The 22,260-nt window shown below is 35.5% G+C and overlaps 1 protein-coding gene across 1 annotated transcript in view; it reads right to left on the bottom strand.

Moving 5' to 3' along the window:
* Window positions 1-19,704, bottom strand: part of LOC120624230 (probable chitinase 10) — a 39,247-nt gene extending 19,543 nt beyond the window's left edge. The window contains 24 exon segments of the mRNA XM_039890655.1: window positions 998-1,168; window positions 2,099-2,326; window positions 2,853-3,072; window positions 3,727-3,833; window positions 4,182-4,383; window positions 7,927-8,148; window positions 8,238-8,500; window positions 8,571-8,791; window positions 8,793-8,932; window positions 9,016-9,115; window positions 9,198-9,375; window positions 9,457-9,580; window positions 9,665-9,784; window positions 9,944-10,129; window positions 10,283-10,463; window positions 10,631-10,739; window positions 10,825-11,025; window positions 11,764-11,961; window positions 12,576-12,625; window positions 12,771-12,844; window positions 13,024-13,126; window positions 14,048-14,190; window positions 19,487-19,550; window positions 19,643-19,704. Coding sequence (XP_039746589.1) covers window positions 998-1,168; window positions 2,099-2,326; window positions 2,853-3,072; window positions 3,727-3,833; window positions 4,182-4,383; window positions 7,927-8,148; window positions 8,238-8,500; window positions 8,571-8,791; window positions 8,793-8,932; window positions 9,016-9,115; window positions 9,198-9,375; window positions 9,457-9,580; window positions 9,665-9,784; window positions 9,944-10,129; window positions 10,283-10,463; window positions 10,631-10,739; window positions 10,825-11,025; window positions 11,764-11,961; window positions 12,576-12,625; window positions 12,771-12,844; window positions 13,024-13,126; window positions 14,048-14,190; window positions 19,487-19,510 — 3,565 coding nt within the window. The 5' untranslated portion in view covers window positions 19,511-19,550; window positions 19,643-19,704.
* Between the last annotated feature and the right edge of the window lie 2,556 nt (window positions 19,705-22,260).

Genomic DNA, 22,260 nt, shown 5'->3' with positions numbered 1-22,260 from the left:
TGAAGTTATACTTCTTTTAGCGCGTTAGGGAAAAATTATGGGAGGTAATTTTTAAGATGCGCGCGCACACCGTCACAAAAAACCGACACCCTGAAGTTAGCTATAATGTTTGACAGTTGGCTCATTCCGGTGATTTAATTGATTCAATTGTACAAAAATCTCAAATTTTAATGTTGAGGAAAACTTGGTCATCCTATAATGAGTCTATTAGTATTCCAAATTTAATTATGTACATCGACCTTCGTCAGTGATTATGTAGAAATATTTTTTGTGATATTTAAATAAACTTTATTTAACTTTATAGTATAATAAAACTTTCAATGTATTAAATACCTTTTTTCTATTGCTAGTGTCGTTTTTTCTACAACCGTAGAAAGGCGAACGATAAACTTTTTGAAAAGATTTTTATCTTGTACCTAAGTATAACTTCTAACGCCTGTACATAAGTGCACACATTTTTTTCTATGGTACTACTAGCGTACCCAGCCCGCTTCGCCGGGCTAGATTTTGCTTTATTTTAAACAATAAGTAAGTTTATTGTTTAAATTTTTAATTTAAGTTTCATAATATATTAAATCCATATATGCTTTCCGTATTCATTCTCTTCTATTCTCTTCTCGAGCGGGTGAAGATCATTATCTACACTCATGTACACCCAACAATAGAATATCGTCATAGTAAAAAAAACCTGTATTTGACAGTCTGACAGTTCAAAAATAGGAGTGCTTCGATCGTCACCAAACTTTACAGGATTACTCGCCAGGTCAGTCCGGAGATTCCCTGAAAGTTTTTTTGAAATCGGCCCAGCCGTTTCGGAGCCTATACGGAACATACCCACACACTTTGTCTTTTATATACGCAGGGCATGCAAGGAACATGACCTATAAATTGCCGTCCTGCGCCCTGAAGCGTACGAGCTTTGTCAACAAAAAGCTCTACTAGTACTAATACATACGAGATCAACATACTTTGCCTATTTAATATTTATCTTATTTACCAGTGCATTTAGCAAAGCTGGGCCAGTCGCAACGGTTGGATTTAGATGACCAGTGCAAACCGGGAGCACAGCGATGCTTCCGCCAACGACCAGCCTCGCACTGTAGGTAGCTCTCACATTCGCCTGGTGCTGATCCATATTCTCCGGCATCGCAAGCTGCGCCCTCTACGTCTGAAAAGAAAGGCCACAACAATAAAGGCAAGATTTCTACCAGCCACTTAGATCTTCGACCCCTAACATTACAGAGCCATGTGCATTCATAATTAATTAAATTAAATATCACTTACTTTAACGGTAAGAAAAATCGTGAGGAAACCTGCACGCCTGAGTTTTATCCATAATGTTCTCAAAAGTGCGAAGGCTGCTAATCCAAATAGGGCAAGAATAGTGGACAGCGACCTAAACCCTTCTTATTATGAGAAGAGATCCACGCCCTGTAGTGGACCGGTTATGGGTAGATAATGATTACGATGAATATTAATAAAGCTACAAAGCTATGATCGGAATAGGATATTATCTTAAGATGTTTAGGTACCTATATAAATAAATATAATTCGACAATACACACATCGCCATCTAGCCCCGAAGTAAGCGTATCTTGTGTTATGGGTATTAAGATGACTGATGAATATTTTTATGAATAATATACATAAATACTTATGTACATATGATAAACAGCCACACTGAGAACATTTATGTTCATCACACAAACATTTTCTAGTTGTGGGAATCGAACCCATAGCCTTGGAATCAGAAAGCAGAGTCGCTGCCCACTGCGTCAGTCGGCCGTCAATATAAGTGAGGCACAATAGTATATTGTGCAACTAGTGCGACAAGTTGTAAATTAAGGTAATTGATGTCGCACTTGTTGCACATACTATTTTGTATTACTCATGCGGGGAAAGTATCTTGACGCTCGCTGTTGCGGTTGAAAAAGAACCGTTTGCCCATTTTAAAATTTAACAAGAATAATTTGAGTGCGACAAGTTTACTTGAACTCAAATTATTCTTGTCGCACTCAAATTTTAAAATGTTCTTTCAAAGAAATAAAACGGTCATTATATTTCCAACTTTAAAGTCGTGCTGTAATAGTTTCAAGACTCTTACCAGTATCCATTTGTGGTAGCTCTGTGGTGGTTGTGCTTGTAGTAGTTCGTCGAGTTGTAGTCGTTGGTCGTTTGGACGTAGTTGTGGTCATCGGAGTAGTGGTGGCTTGTGACCACCAAGTTTGAGAAGTGCTTTGTGTGGTAGCATCAGGTTTCCAGCCCGGCCAAGTAGTTGATGTGTGGTGTTCATGGTTGACGTGATCGGCAGCGCCTACCACTGATCCTTGAAATATAAATAAATTAAATTATGTTGATAGTTCGAAGACTAATATGCAAAATGTATCTACCTATTGCCCGAAGCATTGATGCGGAAAGGACGTGAAAATAAGGTCCGAAGCACTGAATTTGGTTTCAAGGAGATTTAGAATCACGCTGCGTGCAAGGATCTGTCACCAGTATGCGAAATTTTGAAATGTCTGCACGAACTGTGCCAAAATGTGCTGATGCACTTTTAACGTAATTTGAAGTCATTGGCAAAGTTTGTTGTGGGTTCTTCTTAGACCAAAGCGCGTTTGGAACCCTCCTAGCTTTAGGTTTAAGTTAACGAATGTAGTTATTACCATCCCCGTACAATAATGGAAATATATATGTTTGAAGGCTTCAAAAGTGCCTGCGATATGCCTACATGAATAAAGATTTTTTTTATTATAGTGCCAATGTTTTCTTTAGTACAGGAACTCATCAGATATACGAGTATGTTTTATGGTAGAGTTGAAGGTTTTTTCAAGCCAATTATTAAGTTTTCTTACCATCAGACTCAGCGGGAGTAGTTGTAGGAGGAGCGGGTGTAATAGGTTCTGGTGGTCGTTCACACGCGGAGGTAGGTGGAGGGGGCACGGACCGACCAAGAGCACGTCCTGCTGCTCGCAGAAGAGGCGAGGGCTCATTGCAGCATTGGTTGTTAAAGTCGTCCAAATCTATCGCCCACGCAGTCACGCCTCCTAACCCTTGTCGCAGTGCCCATTCAACCTTAAAAGCGTAATATTGTATTAACAAAATTCTCTCGATTAGCATTCATTTATTTTGAAGTAAAACTTCTTTACGTACGCTTGACTTGGTAAGCTGCTGACGAGAGCGTTGAAAGTGGGATCGAGGAGGCGAACGAACGTAGAGATGTTAAAGTTATTTAAGATAGAAAAAGAGAGTTACGATTCGTATATTAATGAGAAAGAGATGCGAGCACACATTTTCTATCTCTCATTCTCTCATATACCTATAGTTTTCGTAGATCTAAGACGCCAGGGGTATTGTCTGAGCCAGAGAGAGCGATGCGCTCACGCATTTTATTTCTTTCAGTCTCACTTAAGTCGTCTGATCTAACGACAACTTTTTTTTGTTGTCTGCTTACTTCTTGATACTTGTACTTGTAGAGTATTAGTTTAAGTGGAGAATTTTGTATAAATTCATTAAAAGACGTCAGGTTTCAGCCTAGGCTCGTTGCCGAGTGCCGCCAAGCGTTTTATCATTCCGGTACGATACCGTGTATAAGCCGACTAGGGATAGGGGTTCATTATAATTGCTATACTTCCAGCTTATCCCCGCTACTATATAACACTGTATCGCCATTAACTATCAGGTATGATATCACTCGAGGGCTAACGAGTTGTAAATAATAAAACTTACTTTTTCTGTTATTGATTTAGGATCATCATATCCAACCCATTGATTATCTGAATATGCGTACGGTCCCGCTTGCTCCTGTCGGCCTGTCTTCCATCTGAGGTTTTTAACTGCAACGAATTTGTAATTGTTAAGTAGGTATGTATTATAGGAAAATAAATAATTAGTTTTGATAGTATCTATTTATTTACTCTTATTTAAGTATTTTTTGTAAGATAAATTCTATATAATTATTTTATGTTTTTTATACCTCAGTATATGTGTAAATCAGTCTATGTATAAGTATGAAGTTATTCGTTTGTATGTAATTTTCAACTCTTTTTTTGCCTAATTCTAAGGTTGCCTGGCAGATATCGATTATGTAGATTAACTAAAAAATAAGTTAGGGTGGTAAACTAAACATTGTTAAATTATAATAAGTATTATATTATAACTTAGTATAGGTAAGATTTTTATACCTCTGTAGCAAATTTCGTAATATGCTAACATTCCTGGTTGTTTCGTGAACTCGCCAGCTTCACCAGGACCTGCGGCGGGTGATCCTGGGCCACTCGACCCTTCTGTGTCCGCTAATCTATACGACTGACCATAGAACGCTAATCCAAGCTGCAGCTTCTTAGGGTCCACACCTCCCGATATAAAAGATTTGATCGCATATTCCTGTTAAAAAAATACGATTTAAGTTGACAGATAAAATATTTATTTTTAATCTTTATGTATAGGAATTTTTTTTTGTTGCACTTATTAAAATTAAAACACGAAATAAAATGAAAATAAAGCTTTATTTAAACAAGTGATTCTGTGAAACCAAAAAATGTTAACCGTTACTGTGTTATAAGTAGGTACTTATACCTAATACTCGAAATTTGCATTTTAACGACAATATATTGGGTTCAATAAAGTCAGGTCTTAAATTGTTTGAATCGATTTATCTGTCGCGTTATTTCATTACAGGTACATTGCAACCTCGATAATACAGGATGTTTGGTGCATCGTGTGCCAAATCGAATCTGATGATTGGAGGGGTCTTTGGCTATCTCTTCAGCCCTCGTAAAAAAATCTTGCTCAAACGGTTTTTTTTATACTGATTTTAAATTGTTTTTTTAAAAATTGTAAAAATTCTACATTTAAATTTTAATAAAAAATAAAGTTGTTAAGTATTAATTAATTTTCTTTTTAATCTTTAATTTGTAACGTTTTACGCTTCTTTTGAAACTAGAATTACACGCCAGCAACATCTAGTTTTTGTTTTACAGCCCCGCAAAGTTTTTTTTACGTAAAAAAATAAGCTTGAACGTCAACTTTCGGTTTTAATAAAAAAAAAACTAAAAGTGATCATGTTCTTCCAATTTTTTTAAAACATCTCTGGACTGTCCCCTTTCTAATGGTGTGCAATATGCCATGAAAAGTAATTAGTAACATCACTAATTTTCAAATTTTCTAAACTTGGTCGCAATTTTCTAATATTCAACAGGTGAAAGAAAAACAAGGGTTTGCGTAAATAACACTCACAATTCACAAGGCAGATGACATTTTCTGTCTCTTTCATAAAGTTATACGCCCGTTGTTCGTTTAAACAGGCAAAAATAGTTTTTTCACTCTAGTGAAGCGAAATCTATCTTCTATTCCTTTCTTGCATAGTGCAAACCTGTTTGAACCAATCGCGAACGGGCCCCGCGTCGCGTCGACACGGCGGCCATCTTATTTTTTAGTCGAGACATCACTGCCTCTGCTGCCTAACGTGTGTGCTAGCTTACTGTACTCCACGATTCTTTTATTTAGTTTTCGTTAAGTTTTGTTGTTTTTTGTTACGTTTTATTTACTTTTGGTGTTATTGTTAAACTTTGTTGACTTTTTTGTTGTTGCAATGACGACATACTCTAACGAGGAATATGCGGACATCATAATGGTTTATGGTGCAGCCCGTGGTGTCGCTCGTGCAGCGCAACGACTTTACCAGGAACGCTTTCCTGGTCGACGATTACCTGGCCGCAGAGTCTTCCAAGACACATACCGACGTTTACGCGAGACTGGGAGTGTCAATTTTCATGAACCAAGGGGACATGTTGTGCGACATAATGTTGAAGTGGACGAGAGAATACTGGCACTTTTTGAGGAAGACGACACAAGAAGCATTAGATATGTGGCGGCACAACTTGATATTTCAATATGGAAAGTGTGGAAAGTCCTTCGACAAAACGAAAAATATCCATTCCACGAGACTCCGGTTCAAGGTACGTAATTTAAAACCTTTGTTTGACGTTGCCTTTGTTTAGCAGGTATCCATAATCTTCTAGTGCAATTAATTACTGCTCAAGGGGAATTAAAAAGATTTTTGGTTGTTGCAGGTCTTGAGGGTGGCGACTTTGACAGACGAATGCACTTTTGTCGGTTTTTGTTACACACAGATGTGGATAATCCTGATTTTTTAAAAAGAATACTGTGGACTGACGAATCCAAATTTACCAGAGAAGGGATTCTTAACTTGCACAATTTACACCATTGGGCACCGAAACGGCAAAACCCACATGCCAAAAGACAGCAATCTTTTCAAAGACGGTTTAGTGTGAACGTTTGGGCAGGAGTGATTGGGAATCAGGTAATTGGACCGCACTACCTGCCTGATAACTTAAATGGCGATAATTATTTAGAGTTCCTGCAAAATGATCTGCCGGAATTATTGGCCGAGGTGCCCGTGTTTAATGAAGATGTGCCCATAGTATTTCAAAATGACGGCTGTCCCGCGCATTGGCGTTTAACTGTGAGGGAATACCTCGATAATGTGTTCCCCAATTCGTGGATTGGGCGCGATGGGCCTATTGCATGGCCTCCACGTTCCCCAGACTTAACTCCGTTAGATTTTTATGTCTGGGGACGTGCCAAAGAGCTAGTATACGCCACAGAAGTCCCAACGAGGGAGGTACTAATACAACGCATAGAAGCGGCCTTCGGTACAATTAAGAACGAAATACGGCTTCGGACTACAACTGTAACAATACGTCAAAGATGTCGGGCCTGCATTCGAAACAGGGGTGAACAATTTGAGCAGAATTTGTAAAAATTATGAAATAAATGTTTCAAATGCAATGTATTATTTTTATTTCAAGTAAAACCTACGAAATTTAAAAATTTTACCTGCTTGTGAGTTTTATTTACGCAAAAACTTGTTTTTCTTTCATCTGTTGAATATTAGAAAATTGTGACTAAGTTTAGAAAATTTGAAAATTAGTGATGTTACTAATTACTTTTCATGGCATATTGCACACCATTAGAAAGGGGACAGTCCAGAGATGTTTTAAAAAAATTGGAAGAACATGATCACTTTTAGTTTTTTTTTTATTAAAACCGAAAGTTGACGTTCAAGCTTATTTTTTTACGTAAAAAAAACTTTGCGGGGCTGTAAAACAAAAACTAGATGTTGCTGGCGTGTAATTCTAGTTTCAAAAGAAGCGTAAAACGTTACAAATTAAAGATTAAAAAGAAAATTAATTAATACTTAACAACTTTATTTTTTATTAAAATTTAAATGTAGAATTTTTACAATTTTTAAAAAAACAATTTAAAATCAGTATAAAAAAAACCGTTTGAGCAAGATTTTTTTACGAGGGCTGAAGAGATAGCCAAAGACCCCTCCAATCATCAGATTCGATTTGGCACACGATGCACCAAACATCCGGTATAACAAATTGGGAGGGAACAAGTAAACATTCGTTATACATATTCGTTTTGGTCACGAGTATATAAGGTTTGTATTGAGGTTAGGGTGGTCTATAATTTGTTATATAGAGGTAAAAAAATAGTTTTATTCACCCCAAATTTTGATAGTTGAAAGGTTTTGGGTTTACTAAATTCTTTAATTAAAGTAAGTTAATTGAGAGGTAGGTTTCACAATATTATTAATTAGCGAAATTTTTAAAAAGGGTTTTTCCGCCTATAATGTCCGCAGTATAAAAGTTTTATACATTGACTTTTATGGACAATACAAGGGAATTACTAAGAATTTGTCAAATCGTGGAAGTCGATTATACTCAGTTAAGTTATATATTACGGCGTAAGCCAGCACGCATTAGAGCAGCGTCTAAGTTTAAAGCATCCCTCTTATAAAATAATGGGATAAGTTTCCAGCAGTGAGACGTTAATAGGCTGAGAATAACCATACATTTCATTACTTAAATAAAAATAATGCAGTAACTTTTCACTCACAATAGAATAATAAGCCAGGGCATCCTTTTTTAGAGATGTAATTGGTGTATGATGAGCAGTAGTCCGTTCCCATCCGCCATGGTAGTCGTATGTCATTGCACTTATGAAATCTGCTGCGTCGGATATGGCTGGTAAATCATAGGCCGATTCGATAACTTCCTTATACCCCGAGAGTGCAATTCCTAATTCCATATTTACCGAATGTAGTTTCTTAGACAATTCCTGCAAAATAATAACAAGAACATCTGTATATTATATCTTTTCAGATATCATATTATAAAATCTATACCAAATAAGAAAATATTACATACTTGTACGAATTTGGCAAAGTTTGCTTTATCTGATTTTGCACCCTTTTTACAGTTACTTTGCCAACAAACAGGATAGTTCCAATCTAAATGGAGACCTTTGAAATTGTGTAGACTCAGGAAAGAAATAATTTTGTCTGCAAATTTTGCACGTGCGGTGGGAGATGAAACTAAACGTGAGTATTTATCGCCTGCGGAATCGGTCCATCCTCCAAGACCAAGTAGTACTTTAACATCTTTCAGGGATGTTACACGTTCATAAAGATCTAAAAAAACCAGCAATATTTTTAAATATTCTCAGTTACAGTAATCACAGGAAATTTTAAGTATACTTACTATTTGTAATGTCAGCCCAAGGATCAAATTCCTTGGCAATTAGATCGTCATGAGATAAAGACGCATATGCGTATACAACGTGAGTGCAAAGCCTGGTATCGATGTGTTCAGGAACAAATTTACCAAGACTTCGTCTATAAAATGCCCAACTGGTCATATAGCACACCACTCGTTTATCATTACTTTTATCTGAAACGTAGTAAAATGTCCTGTTTAAATTTACTCGTAAGGAAAAGATTCAAGAGTAGCTTTTCAAAAATGTTAAACTTTTTTAGCATACCTCCTCTATTGTCAGCTTGATAGGACGTAATTAATCTATCAGTCTCCTTGTATTCAGTATCTTTGTGTACAACACTGCTCCACTGTCAAATTTTATTGATAAGTTAGTTTTTATTTTAGAAATGCGTGCAAACAAGCAGACATTGTCTTATGAATATATACTTACTTCAAAATCAGATTCGTAAGCTTGAGATAAGAAACGAGCAGCCTCTTCGACACTTATTCTAAGACTTTGGCCCGGAATACATTTTCCAACATCTTGGTGCCTGAAAAGTAACATATTTTAATACTGTATCACTTAAGAATTTTATCCTACATAAAATAAAGTCTTATTAGATATTCGCTTACCCACAAAATCCTGTTGAAGGGTCATAGAGTCTTTCATCTTCACAAACCATTCTAAAACTAATGCCTCCGGTGCAGAAGTGGAAATGAGCGCACGATTCCTGATCAGACGCTAAGTATGGTGTGTTATTCTCACAAGATCCAATCTTAAGTGATGACTGGTCGGTGAGAGTTGCTTCACCTGTAAAATAAATAAGAAGTTTAATATAAAACCTTCATTGAAATTATTGATTAAAGGTTATCTATGAAGTATAAAATTTACCATTAAGACTAGTGGATATTGCGCTTAAAATTGGGAAAGGTGATCCACACAAACCGCGGAAGTCATCCATATCTATAGCCCATGCTGCTGCACCCGCTAAACCGTTGCTTTTAATGAACTTCATCTGGAAGGTAAATTATGATTGGAATGATTTTACACACTTAAACGTCACAGTGAATTAATCCTTGAGGTAGAAACCGTAGTATACCTTTTCTAATACCGTGCTCGGGGTATCGTAACTTATCCATTGGTTGTCGAAGACAGCATAAGCATTTCCTTGCGCGTCAACAGCACTGGCTCCTTTTCCTTCACGATTCAACATGCATATCTAAAAGTGAATGAAATGAAGGTAAAATTAAAACTCTATATGGTAACTATAAACATTTCCCATTCTAGGAGGCGCCCAGAGCCCTATAGAGGGTCGGTAATGGGTTGGTAATTAAGATGATTATAGTAAATATACGTAATATTACAATGCAATAGTTACCTCAAAGTAAGCTAACGATCCTTTAGTTTGCGTATATTGCCCTTCATCACCCCAGCCCTCGACTGAAGCGCCAGGTGAGGGTAAAGTTGAAGCGGATAACTTGTAACTTCGTCCGAATAAAGGAATGCCCAAAACCAACTTATCAGCAGCCATCCCGTGGCGGAGAACATACTTCACCATGAATTCCTGTTGTACACATTAAATATGTTATTAAAGTCAATTGTATTCGGTTTTTTGGGAAGAAAAATTGTAAATATAATGGTAACTGAAAATTTCCTCTATGTAAGTTTAAATATGGGATTCTCTTACAATATTATTAATTTAATACATTTCTCTTACAATGTTATCAAATCGTTGGTCGCGCGCAGACGCCCCTGGGTCCCGATGCAAGGCAGAGTGTTGTAGGGCTTTGGAAGGAGGATCGTCGCGTTTTACATGACTCATGTCCCAAGCCTGAAGGATCGTGTAGTCTGTAGCACCACTAACTGCACTCAGATCATAACCATCTTCTATTTGGTATCTAAATAATATAGATTGGTATTAATTTTAGGTGACTATTAAGGTGACAGCTAGCGCGACTCAGTATCTTTTCTGAAATTATTTTAATTTAGAGTACAAAAGTTATCAAGACCCTCCAAATTAGAATTCTATTTGTATAACTGTTAAAACTCGTGCTTTGGATCTTACCTAAAGGGTGGTAAAACGGTAGATAGGAGAAAGCCGTAGGATGAAAATTTTTCACGAAGCTCGTAAAGTAGGGTAGTTAAAAGTTCCTTTTCCCGTTCGTCTTTGTCACCTGCGGATTACATAAATCACATGATTGCATGTTTATTTACGAATATTGCACTGTAATGTTACAAGAGTCAGTGATGTTTGTGTACCAGCGTAAACCCAGTGAAGGTCGAGCCCATCGAAGTCGTGATCTTGCAAAAACTGGACAGCGCTATCCATAAATGAGTTTCGTCTGTAGGGCTCTTGCACCATTTCGCTGAATAAACGTTCCGTGCCCTCGCCGCCTACACTTAATATCACACGGAGGCCTTGGATACGCCGTTTGAGGCCCGTAGCGATGCGGTAGCCACCTGAAATTTGCATAAAATAGGTTTATTTGCCGAAGCTTTTAGCATAACTAAAATAAGGTGGTTTAAATGAATGAATAAACTTTTATTATACACCACAGAAATAAAAAAATATAAAAGAGTTGATCTGGTATTTTTTTAACATACATATCAGGCTACCGAGCAAATCGCCTGATATAAAGTGATAACCGCCGCCTATTGAACGTTTATAGCATATATTATAGAAACCACCATTGCATTTCCGGGTTCTCATGTAATTTATATATTGGCATCTTGAACAAATAGTAGTTTTGAGGAAACACAGTAGACGGAAAACTGTTAATCAAGTGCGCGCAAGTGCAGAAATTAGAGATAGTGGGAAACATATCTGTAGGGCTATTCTGTATCTCAGTTGGCACCAAACTTAGTTAGCCACTGGAAATTTTCCATCAAATAACGCCCAATCCATTCACAATGGCTAGCTGAATTTGGTGACAACTGAAGTACAAAATCCGGATGGTGGGAAATTTGTTTTTACAGAGTCAGGTTCGGTCAGAGAACACTGATGTTGGTAATAATGACATAACTCTGCAGAGTACAGACTCCCCAGAGATTTCAGATATTTTGATTGTCTACGAGTGGAACTTTCCGCCTATGCCTATGCATTTCCGTCAAAAGGAAGGAGATGGTATTTAAGTGACCCAGCCCAGAGGTGTTGGCAGTTATTATTTCGTTTTTACACAAATTGAAGATCATTTATACCTTTGATTATATCATAGTCTTCATTGGCTGGTATGACTGCGTAGCTGTGAGGATCCAGTACGGCGAAAGCGTAGTGTAGATGTGTACATGACTTCGGAACCAGGCCAGCGGTAAACGCCAGTGGTGGTGCACGATATGCCGCCCAAGACTCGACATAGCATACCACCAATCGTCGCGAGTTTGGGTCGTTCACCAGGGCTGCCAGTAGAATTTTTTTAAGTAAAAATCGGCTCTTTGAATTTATATAAAATAATCAAAAGACTCTCAGTGTACAAATTAAAAACAAAATAAAACTGCACTCTATTTTTGAGGCAAGACTTCGTTCAAACTCACGTATTATGCTAAGTGCTATGCTTTAGTGTCCCCGAACACAACCACAAAACGCCGCAACTGGCATTTTTTTTGTAGTTTTTCTAAATCTCACTTATAAAACATAGACATTTCGCACAAACGCTTCCAACCCCTTTTTCACCCCTTTAGGGGGGTAATTCCTCAAACCCGTTTCTTAGCTGACACCTACGTTCTAGAAGGAAATTGCCTTTCAAACTTCAAGTTTGTAGGCTTTATAGTTCCTGAGATTTCATGATTAGTCAGTGAATTAGTGAGTGAGTCAGTCGTTTCTCTTTTATATATTTAGATATATGTCCATATACATTATATTTTATATGGAATCGCCGCACAAGGTTGAAGCTTGTGGCCGCCACACGCTATAAATCGCCGATGCTGCTCACTACAGAAAATATTCCGGTGTCAGGCGGCGTTTCGTGGCCAGTGAATCTAATAAATCTTAATAATTAAACTAATAGTCGTACCTTGGAGATTCGCATTTCCTTGCTGCGGTCTTTGATCAATCCTCGAGTCACTGAAAAAGTAACACAAAACGTTTTAAAAATTTTTTCAACAATATTAAATTATGTTTATGTATATAAAGTTGATCAGCAGATGTAATATTTGTTGATTAAGTTTACAGACATTAGGCAGAAGGCTGAAATATGCTAGTTACTTACTTGTTAAAATGAGTCGCCGCACCGTAGTATTTTTTTAATTCTTCTATACTTTCCACATCCGCTGTTTCAGCATCCTAGAAATTATTGGGTTAACTTTTTAAAAGTATTTGATTAAATTTATTTAGTGTATCCAAGTCTTTGGAATGCGCAATTTTTTTCGTAGATACCTACCTATTGTATGTATATAATGTATATTACCCAAGGACTGGAATTAATCGAGTTTTTGAAAATCAAACAAAATAAAGTCAAATACCTTTAAATATTTATAAATAGATTCGCGATCTAAAACAGGAATTGGTCTCTTTTCCACGGCATCCCTCAAAGGAAGCCTCCCTCCACCTTCTTCATAGGCGGATCTGTGGAATAAATGTTATATTACATTCTTGTTTATAACAAAGCTCCAAGCGTAAGATAAAAAAATAACCATCAAGGTAAACAAGCTGCTTCTTACTATAAAATACTCGTCTTGAAAGTTAAATTAAAATGACAACAGATTCAATTCATTTGCAAATAAACCCTGGCGTATTCATGGAACATAAACTATTTACGACATCTTCCAAAACATTAAACAGAAAAATTTAGGTTCGAGAATGAAAAAAAAAAATTTTGTCTACCGGTTAGTAACCTGCAGGGCTCTTATACCCAGTGGGCGTGCGTAGAGGTTATGCACAGGGAATAAAATGAACACAATTTCTTGTTAGAATGATAAACAACGAATAGGCATTGATTGTAAGAGTAATAAAAAGCCTACCCTTAAGTATTTATAGCTCGTACTGGAAACTTTCTTCATTATTTGCAACGGGACGTAAGAAACATCTAACTGTTCTAAAGTATGTGCGTTGTAGGAAAACATCGTGAGGAAACCTGCATTCCTGAGACTTCTCCACCATGTTTAAAGTTTCGTGGAGTCGACAAACCGCACTTGGCCAGCGTGGTGGACTACGGCCTCAACCTCATTAGTGGTCCGGTACCTAATGGGTTGTTATGATGGTGATGATAATGAAATAATAATTCAAATATAGAAAATTGCGGTTATTGCTTCTTTTGGTGACAGAAGGAACAGCAATTTTTGCGCAAAGCAATACTGCCAGCATTTATTTCTCGCAGGCATGACTTATATATACAGTTTTTCCTCGACAGAAGATACGAAGAATCTTTGTCATCGGCTGACATAAGCTAAAAGATGCGGGTACCACGTATCCCGCTGGCGCAGTTCTGCAATCTGTATGTTTTTAAAAACGCATTGAGTAGATTAATAAATGAATGTAATAACTAACCTTAGTGGTATACTCTCCACCGAAGATCGTATTGGAGGTGCAATTGGATCATGGTCAGGAACTGTCTCGACAGCACTCCGGGCAAAAGGACTCTCGTCGGGATAACGTGGTGACGCAGAACAGCTGGCCCACAGCGCCACCAACTAATCACAGAAAATAAATTTATAATGTATAACAGTATATTTTTTATACAAAAAGAAACACATGTGTGATGTAAATATTTATAGCAACATTTATATCTATCAGGTTTCGGATAAATAATCGATTTGTCGAACAAAGGTTCGGCGGTTGTTGACCCTATAAAAAGCTCTGCTCTGTATTCAGCACTTAACAATAAGAATAGGTATGGAATACATGGGGACGTTTAATTTAATCTAACGATTTTACCAAAGTACAGTTACGTGTACAAAGTGTTAAAGAATTGTAAAAAGAACTTTTATTTTTTCTTTATACAATTCTATTCCACTTTGTGTGAGTTGCAAAGGCGTCAGAGTGATTTTTTCACTATAATTGATTGACGAATTAGATTTTAGTACTATTGACGGTGTTTTGCTATGCCTATTGTGAGATAAAGCGTGGGTAGGGTCTTCGGTCACTGAACTGACAATTAAGTAAATATAAAACTATCTTTGCGTAATTTACATAACACGATAGAGTGAAGACTAAAATCAACACTTGAGTCGGGTTCACGAAAGTTTATATTTATTCTCTAATTTCGAGACTTATGTCAATGACCATATAAATCCATAAAATCAAAATGAACTAGAAAAAGACAGATAGGTACAACTTCTACTGTTTATGTCGTTTTATTTGTTTTAATACAGTGTAGTGACAAATGACGTTATTAAACACCCCCTAGATCACACGAGCTGGGGACACTAATCAGTACGCGACATCCTATCGCTTGGCGACACGTCTTTCGCGGTAGGGAACCAGCCCCGACCAGACCAGAGAAAATTTTGTAATTATAATTTCCCAATTTGCCCTTGCCAGGAATCTGACCCGGGACAGTTTACTATATAAATCTATCCCTAACTATCCTATGCCCCAGGGTGTATCCAGGCCTGATTGTCAGCTAACTGGTATCTGATCACATCAGTCTGGTTCAACTGTTTAACGCGCAAGAGTCGCAGTCTTCAAAGCCGATTAAAGCTGGTTTGTAAAGTCTGATTTATTATCGTATATCACTTTGAGATACGATCACCAAACGAGACATTTAAACTTGTGTAAGTAAGTCATAGATCATAATGAAGCCAGCCATCGCGTCGCACCGTTTGGAAGCGAATTCGTTTTATAAAATGTTCAACTTAGAGCAACCTATTAAATATTTATACTGAACGGGACATTAAATAGTTCAAAGTATGCGATGCCGTTCCGATTGAGGTAATAAATTCGATTTATGCGTTACAAAAAATCTAATTTCGGTTTTTCACCTAACATCGGGTCGTGATCCAATAAATAACTGGTAAACGAGCCAGCAGGTACGTTGACACGTCTCGTTCGGAAAACACGATTTGCATACAAGCACCATTGGCAGGTAGTCAAAGTCGTTTTGGGGTCATCGTCATCAGAACACGACCAGACCATGGTACCTATTTTCGAGTGACATCTCCCAGCGATTAGGACAAAAGACACATTTTTATTCTTTTACAATCCCTTTAGCAATTTACGAAATGGTTTTGTATCGTAAATTTATGCAAATGAATCTGGAAATGCGATATGTTTTTAAATAATCTGAGCTTAATATTTTAACATAAACAACACGAGCTTTATCTTTGGCAACATTTTATATCCATGGGTAGATATGAGTACCTAAAGTTATTTGAGATTACTGAAAACTTGAAAAGTCTATAGCCTAGTGATAAGGGCTTCCCTTTCGTGGAAGCCGAGGTCGATTCCTGGCCGATTCACGCACCTGTAACTTTTCGAAGGTTTTTAATTTTTGCGATTCGCGACTTGAATTGCAATTATTTTTTCAATGTATGTAGAAGCTTAGATTTTGGGGCAGCATCGTGGTTGGTAGCCAAACATCTGAGTCATTCTTTTTTATATTCGATGACTTTTGATTGACAAAACACTGACTGCTATCTGATGGTAAAGGACAATGTAGGGACAATACAGTCTAAAATGGAAGACGGGTAACGTGAAGTGGGTGAGGCAGTTTATGGATCCTATTCTACAAAGTGATAGCCTAATGGTTAATAAGTTAATATAAAGGTACTCTGTTTTTGAAATTACAATAATTAGGTATCACGGTACACTCATAACCTTGCTTGCGATGGTCTTAAAGCCATTGTCATTGTGTTCATTAATGTAAAATACAAACAAAATAAACATGGAAGAAGCGTTATCCTAAGAGCGCCCTTGTTAAGTGCGTGAATGGAATACTCAGTTACTACAACAGAAAGCAACTTTGTATACTTATATATTATGGTTAAGACTTAACACAATGAATCAATACCTACCTTGAATAGTTAAAATTAGCTGTAACATAATTACGATTATGACCAGACAAACGAAATAATTTAACACCGTTCAAAGGGAATAACAAAATAATTGAACGGTTCCATTTTTGATTGCGGTACAGTCCAGTAGTGCGGTTCGGTGCGAAACTTATTAAAACTGACTATCTAAATTCAAATTCACCTGGGTTCATTTACAAACTTCGATCTAAATATAATAATTGTACAAGAGGATACGTAGAGAACGTAGCTAGAAGCTCGAAATTGACGAATAATATGCAAATCTGTGGCCCCAAAGTAAAAAATGACCTCCTTAAGAAATAAAAAAATATTTATTCTTTGCTCTCACGCAAGCAAATATGAGTTTAAATATTTTTAATCTTTTAGAAGGAGCATTGAATAAGCATTGAATTCTCTCTAACTACTAACTTAAAGCCTGTGTTCAGTAGTACCTAGTAACTTATCGATAGGTTTAGGTTGATCATGATGATCTATTATTGCAATTAAGTTATATGTATATATATACTCAGAAATAGCCAAAATATCTTTAAGCAATCTACTTTACTCAAAACGCTTGGTCCGATACAAATAATTCAATTTTATTTTAAGATTTTATAACGATTAGTTTTTATTTGTGTATAAATAATGCAAACACAATTCCTACCCACTCAAATGGATTTGATATTTACGAGTATGTAATAAAGAGATTAAACTTTAGACTTTACATTCGTATTGATTTATTAGCCGACATTCGTCCTACTGCCCGACAAATGTTACGGTCGTACGCTTCAATGTGCATCCATTTATGACAAGCATATAAAATGCGCCATTAGAATGTTTAAGGGTAAGTAGAATAAGAAGAATGGCTCCTTTTGTAGAAATTGAAATGGAATGTAATAATCTAAACGTTAGAAGTAAAAATAAACTTGTACAGTTTACTAAGCTTCACAAACATTTAATTAAAACAAGGCAAAGTTAAACATATAAATAAAAAAAATAATTAAAGAAAGGTAATTAAATTATTTTTTTAAAATATAAATATTAAGAAATTACCGAATAAAATCTTGAAGATGTCTCTCAATTAGATCGTTCTTTTTTTTATGTAAGTTTCGATAATAATCCTACTATTATATGAATTATTATATACATGTGAAAAAAAGCTTGGGGTATGAATTTTCATTAACTTCATAGCCAATAATTTTTTTTTCTATGTGATGGTGATAAAAAAATCAGCCGGTTAAATTTTTGTTGGTTTGAAATCCTTATAGCTCCATTTTTAAGTTAACGAATGTAGTGATAGGCCTACATGAATACCTAAAGTTAGTGTTTTGAATTGATTTAGGTAGAAAACATGTGTTCAAAGAGAGATTGAAGAAGTTAAAATTTAGTAACTTCTAGTAAACTAGAAGTTAAGCATTGTACTCGGATAAACTACTTTGATAAGAAATACCATGCAGGTGTATAAAAAAGTAAAATATTAAATGTCTGTAGCATTAGCCAGAAAAAATAAAAGCTATTTCCGCATTCGCCTGCTGATTTTGTTGACCTTTTAAAACTATTCAGTATGATAAGAAATTCAATCAGAAAACACCACATAATGTGGTCCAGAATAGGGCGCTGGACATGTTTTCTTTCGTTATCTATCTTTTTCTTAGTTTGTCTTTTTCATTAAAGTTATTTGTTTTGCGAATTAGATGCACTTATAAGGGCAGAGATAAAATCGACTGTTTTTTACGAGGGTTTCAACTAATGTTACGTGGAGCATGATTTATTATTTAGAAACAAGGTGGGTATTGACATTTAAAGCTTTTAGTTATTAAGTTTATACACGTTCTTTGACAAAGATATATTTATTAGCTCTTTTTTATTAGTTATATATTAGACATGTTTTAATTTTTAGTACCCACAAAAAAAGGACTTTTTGTTATGCGCAAACTTTTTCAATTAAATAATTACATAAGGCATTCAATTATTGTAATCTAAATATGAATACGTCGAGCAAAAATATTGTACCCCTTTTACGAAAATTATCCACACTTGTAGTTTATATTGAGAAGGAGAGCAGAATGCTAAAATATATATTTTTAATTATGCATACATTGAATCAATAAAAAAAATTACACAAACTATCATATATTTCACACACGCGCATATATAGGTACTCCTTTTTAATCGATTTTTGGATTATAATTTATTTGAAAAACCAGGAAATTGGACAGTGTAGCCTAAGTGAAGTAAAGTCTTTCGAAATAGAACCTACGGGTTTTTTAACTGAAATTAATTCGAGTAAAGTAACATATAAATAATAAAATAATTCAAATCTTAGCTAATGAATTTAAAATAAGGTTACTTTATCATTGCATGTGTAACTTTTATCTACGCTTAATTAAATTTCATATTAAGATTAGTTGCTAATGTTGAACTAAAGACATCTATCCACTGGATTATAATTGCCGTAGCTATTATTCCTTAATTGCTAATAATATTATATGTGTATATTTGGCTAATGTCCAACAAAGAAAAGTTTGAGGCGGTATATGTTAAATTCAGATACGAGACAATTATTGAGAACAGAGAATTATCGAGCAATTATTTTATCTACGCAAAAACAACAATACGAGTATGAATATTATAATTTTAAATTAATCTAGTCTTAGGTAAATTAAATTTGTAGTTTTCTATTTAAAGAAAGATACACTATTTCTTTAAAGAATTCGATATAGAAAAGATATCAACGCGAGCACACCTACAATCACACAATTAATTAATTCTATTATATACTTTATAATTTGTAAAAGTTTTTTTAAGGAAAAATAAATTAAAACATGCAAATGTTTATAGGGGCAGAAATTTCGTACAGCTTTATAGTGATTTATAAAATTGAATTTAAGTTTATAATAATTAGTAGTAAATAAATTGAAAACTCTTTATCTGTATAAGTAAATAATTTTACGTTTTGAATAATTTTTGCACTTACCCAGACTATTAATTTGCGCCCCATGACGGGGAAGCACTTCGACAAAATACTTCCCAATCGATATCTGAAATACAATTCGAAAATTTTAATTGTTATGCAAAATTATATTCAACTTTATTTTTAATTTAATTAAATTATATTTGCTTCAACACTTACATCTCTTATATTTTTTGGCGAAATGATAACCGCATTCGGGATGGCGAATTTGTGAATTTCTGGTTTCGGATGCTTGCCCGGCGGCCGATTCTTCGTCGTGAGCGGCGTCCGACTGAGCGGGAAGCGGACGAGTTGCCTAGTGTTAATACCTCGGTGTCATCGAGCTTCTCATCTCGCATCTACGCGTATGTGTATTATGTATCAATGGAATTTTGGGACAGGTCCACCCCACACATATGTATCTACGGTTATTTCTATACAAACATACTTATTTATTGCTTAAGTTTGTTATAGAGGAGCAGTGCCCAAAACTTTTATGTGTCATAGACCAATCGCCATGTTTTCAATTTTCGGTAGACCTCTTTCTTACCTATTGAATTTTGCAAAATCTTCAAATATGTTTTTGACATGGTACCTGATATTAAAAGTCTCAAAGTTGTAACCATTTCATTAGAGCTTTAAGTATTTGACATATACTATCATTGGCCCCCATTCGCATTTCTTGGACCCCTAATTATTTTGTTGACATGGACACCCCTTGAAAGTCCTTATCGATCCCTGGGGGTCGATATAGCCTACAGTGGTAATATTAGTGTCTATAGAATCGAGTTTGTTTCTTATGACCTATATGCACGAGGTAATAGATAGGTAATTAATTAAAACCATATATAAATGGGTAACAACATGAATTCGGCAAAATTACGTAAACGATTTAGTTATGTACTTACAAGGGAACCACTAAAATTACCTAAGTGCACTTAAAAAGTCTACTCGAACTACTATATGGGCCCTTCTTTAAGCTGAATTTAATACGAAATTTTTAACACATTTTTTCGTTTTATCATGTCATGTGAAGTTAGTTACATTCTAAGTATAACAGCAAATAAAAAAAGGAGCTGTAATTAATGCTACACGGAAAAATGAGGGATAATAGCTTATGAATGTACCTAAATAGTTATCACCATTAAAAAATAATTATTGACATTTTTGACTATGTATGAATATTTATCCCTAGCCTTAACTTCAAGGTATGAAAGATATAATGGAAATCTTAGGATTGAAAAAAGATAAAAATAATTAATTGACCTCTAGAAATAATGTAGGAAAAAGCTTAAAGGTTACTTATTATTTTACAACTGTATAATTATTTTATTTGTTAATCTAAAGTGGTTTTCATAATAAACACAATTTATTGCATAAAAACGTGATTAATGACGATCATATTATTATTATACTGTAATCATAAATTAAGATTTTATTGTAACAAATTGATATCATTAGGAATGCTAAATCAATTCATTTGCAGTCAAAGTTTTATAGCCGTCTTTTATGTTTACACTTGTTTTGCCCTTATATTTTAAAGTATAAGCAATTAATTTGTTGCACAAATTTATAATATGTAAATAACTCGCGATTTTAACTCCTAAAATTTTCAATTTGATTCTTTTGTTGGAGCATCATAAATTTAAAATTTTATATCTAGATTATAATCTTTATTGTATTATCACTTCTTATGAAAATTTGATTTCCTCACGTTGTTTTTTCTAACCGGTACTTCTAATTTAAGGTTTTCAAATATGATAAGAGAAAATTGTCACAAACGGTAGGTATATTGTAACAAACGGTAGACTCTAATTTCTACTTACACTTTAGCCAATTCATAGTTCAATAGTTTTATTCATCACTGAGTCCGTAATATCGTAACAGAAGTCATTTCTTAACATTTCATGCACAATACGCTTAATATATAGCTGAAAGATACACCTACATTCAATACAAACAAACGATCAACTGGTGTTTCAAAGAAGCGCAGTCTTTTTGGTTAATGTGGCCCAGTCGCATACAATTGAACCTCACGTAGGTTCCGCGATGCGCAGACGCAAATCCCAATTACTATGCAGGTGGCGTTTCTTCCTTTCTTCCCGCCAATGTCACCGCATTGTTTGTTGCCATACAGTGAGGTGACAACTTACCAACTAACAGTAAACTGACTAAGTGGACCCTGAAATTGGCATTGTCCTTGTTTCGCACACAAAAATGACCTGAACAGGCGACCTAGCCTCTATGAGGAAGTTATTGTTTAACTGGCCTATGTTTATGTATGTTTCAGTGTCTATGGCCCATACCTAGCTTATTAGCATTCCAATATAAAAGTGTTTGCTAACTTTATGACCACTTCTTTAAGCAAAGTAGTTGTAAGATCAAAACTCAAGTGGAACTATACGTATAAGAAGGGCCGTAAATTTACTTTAAAGTTTTATCATACGGGGATAGCTAAGTGGTTAGGACTTCGGCACGTACCTCTAACTTTTCGCGCTTTAAGCAATTGCTTTAACGGTGAAAAAATCACCCTGAGGAAAGCCTGAGATTTCTCCATAATGGTCTCAAAGGAGTGTGAAGTCTTCCAATCTCCACTAGGCCAGTTGGTTGACTACTGCATAAGCCCTTCTCATTGCAGAAGGAGACCCGTATCCTATAGTGGGCTGGTAATGGGATGATGTGATGCTGATGATGATAACGTTCATTTATTTAAGAGCAAATTTAACAAGTGCCCGGTCAACACGACACTATCCAAAAGGGTTGTTAAAGCCGCTTAAAAAATATTTTTTGCCATAGTA

Source organism: Pararge aegeria, chromosome 6, assembly GCF_905163445.1.
Source record: "Pararge aegeria chromosome 6, ilParAegt1.1, whole genome shotgun sequence".
NCBI lineage: Eukaryota > Metazoa > Arthropoda > Insecta > Lepidoptera > Nymphalidae > Pararge > Pararge aegeria.
Note: the sequence above shows the minus strand (reverse complement) of the source record. Positions and strands in the feature narration are given on the sequence as shown.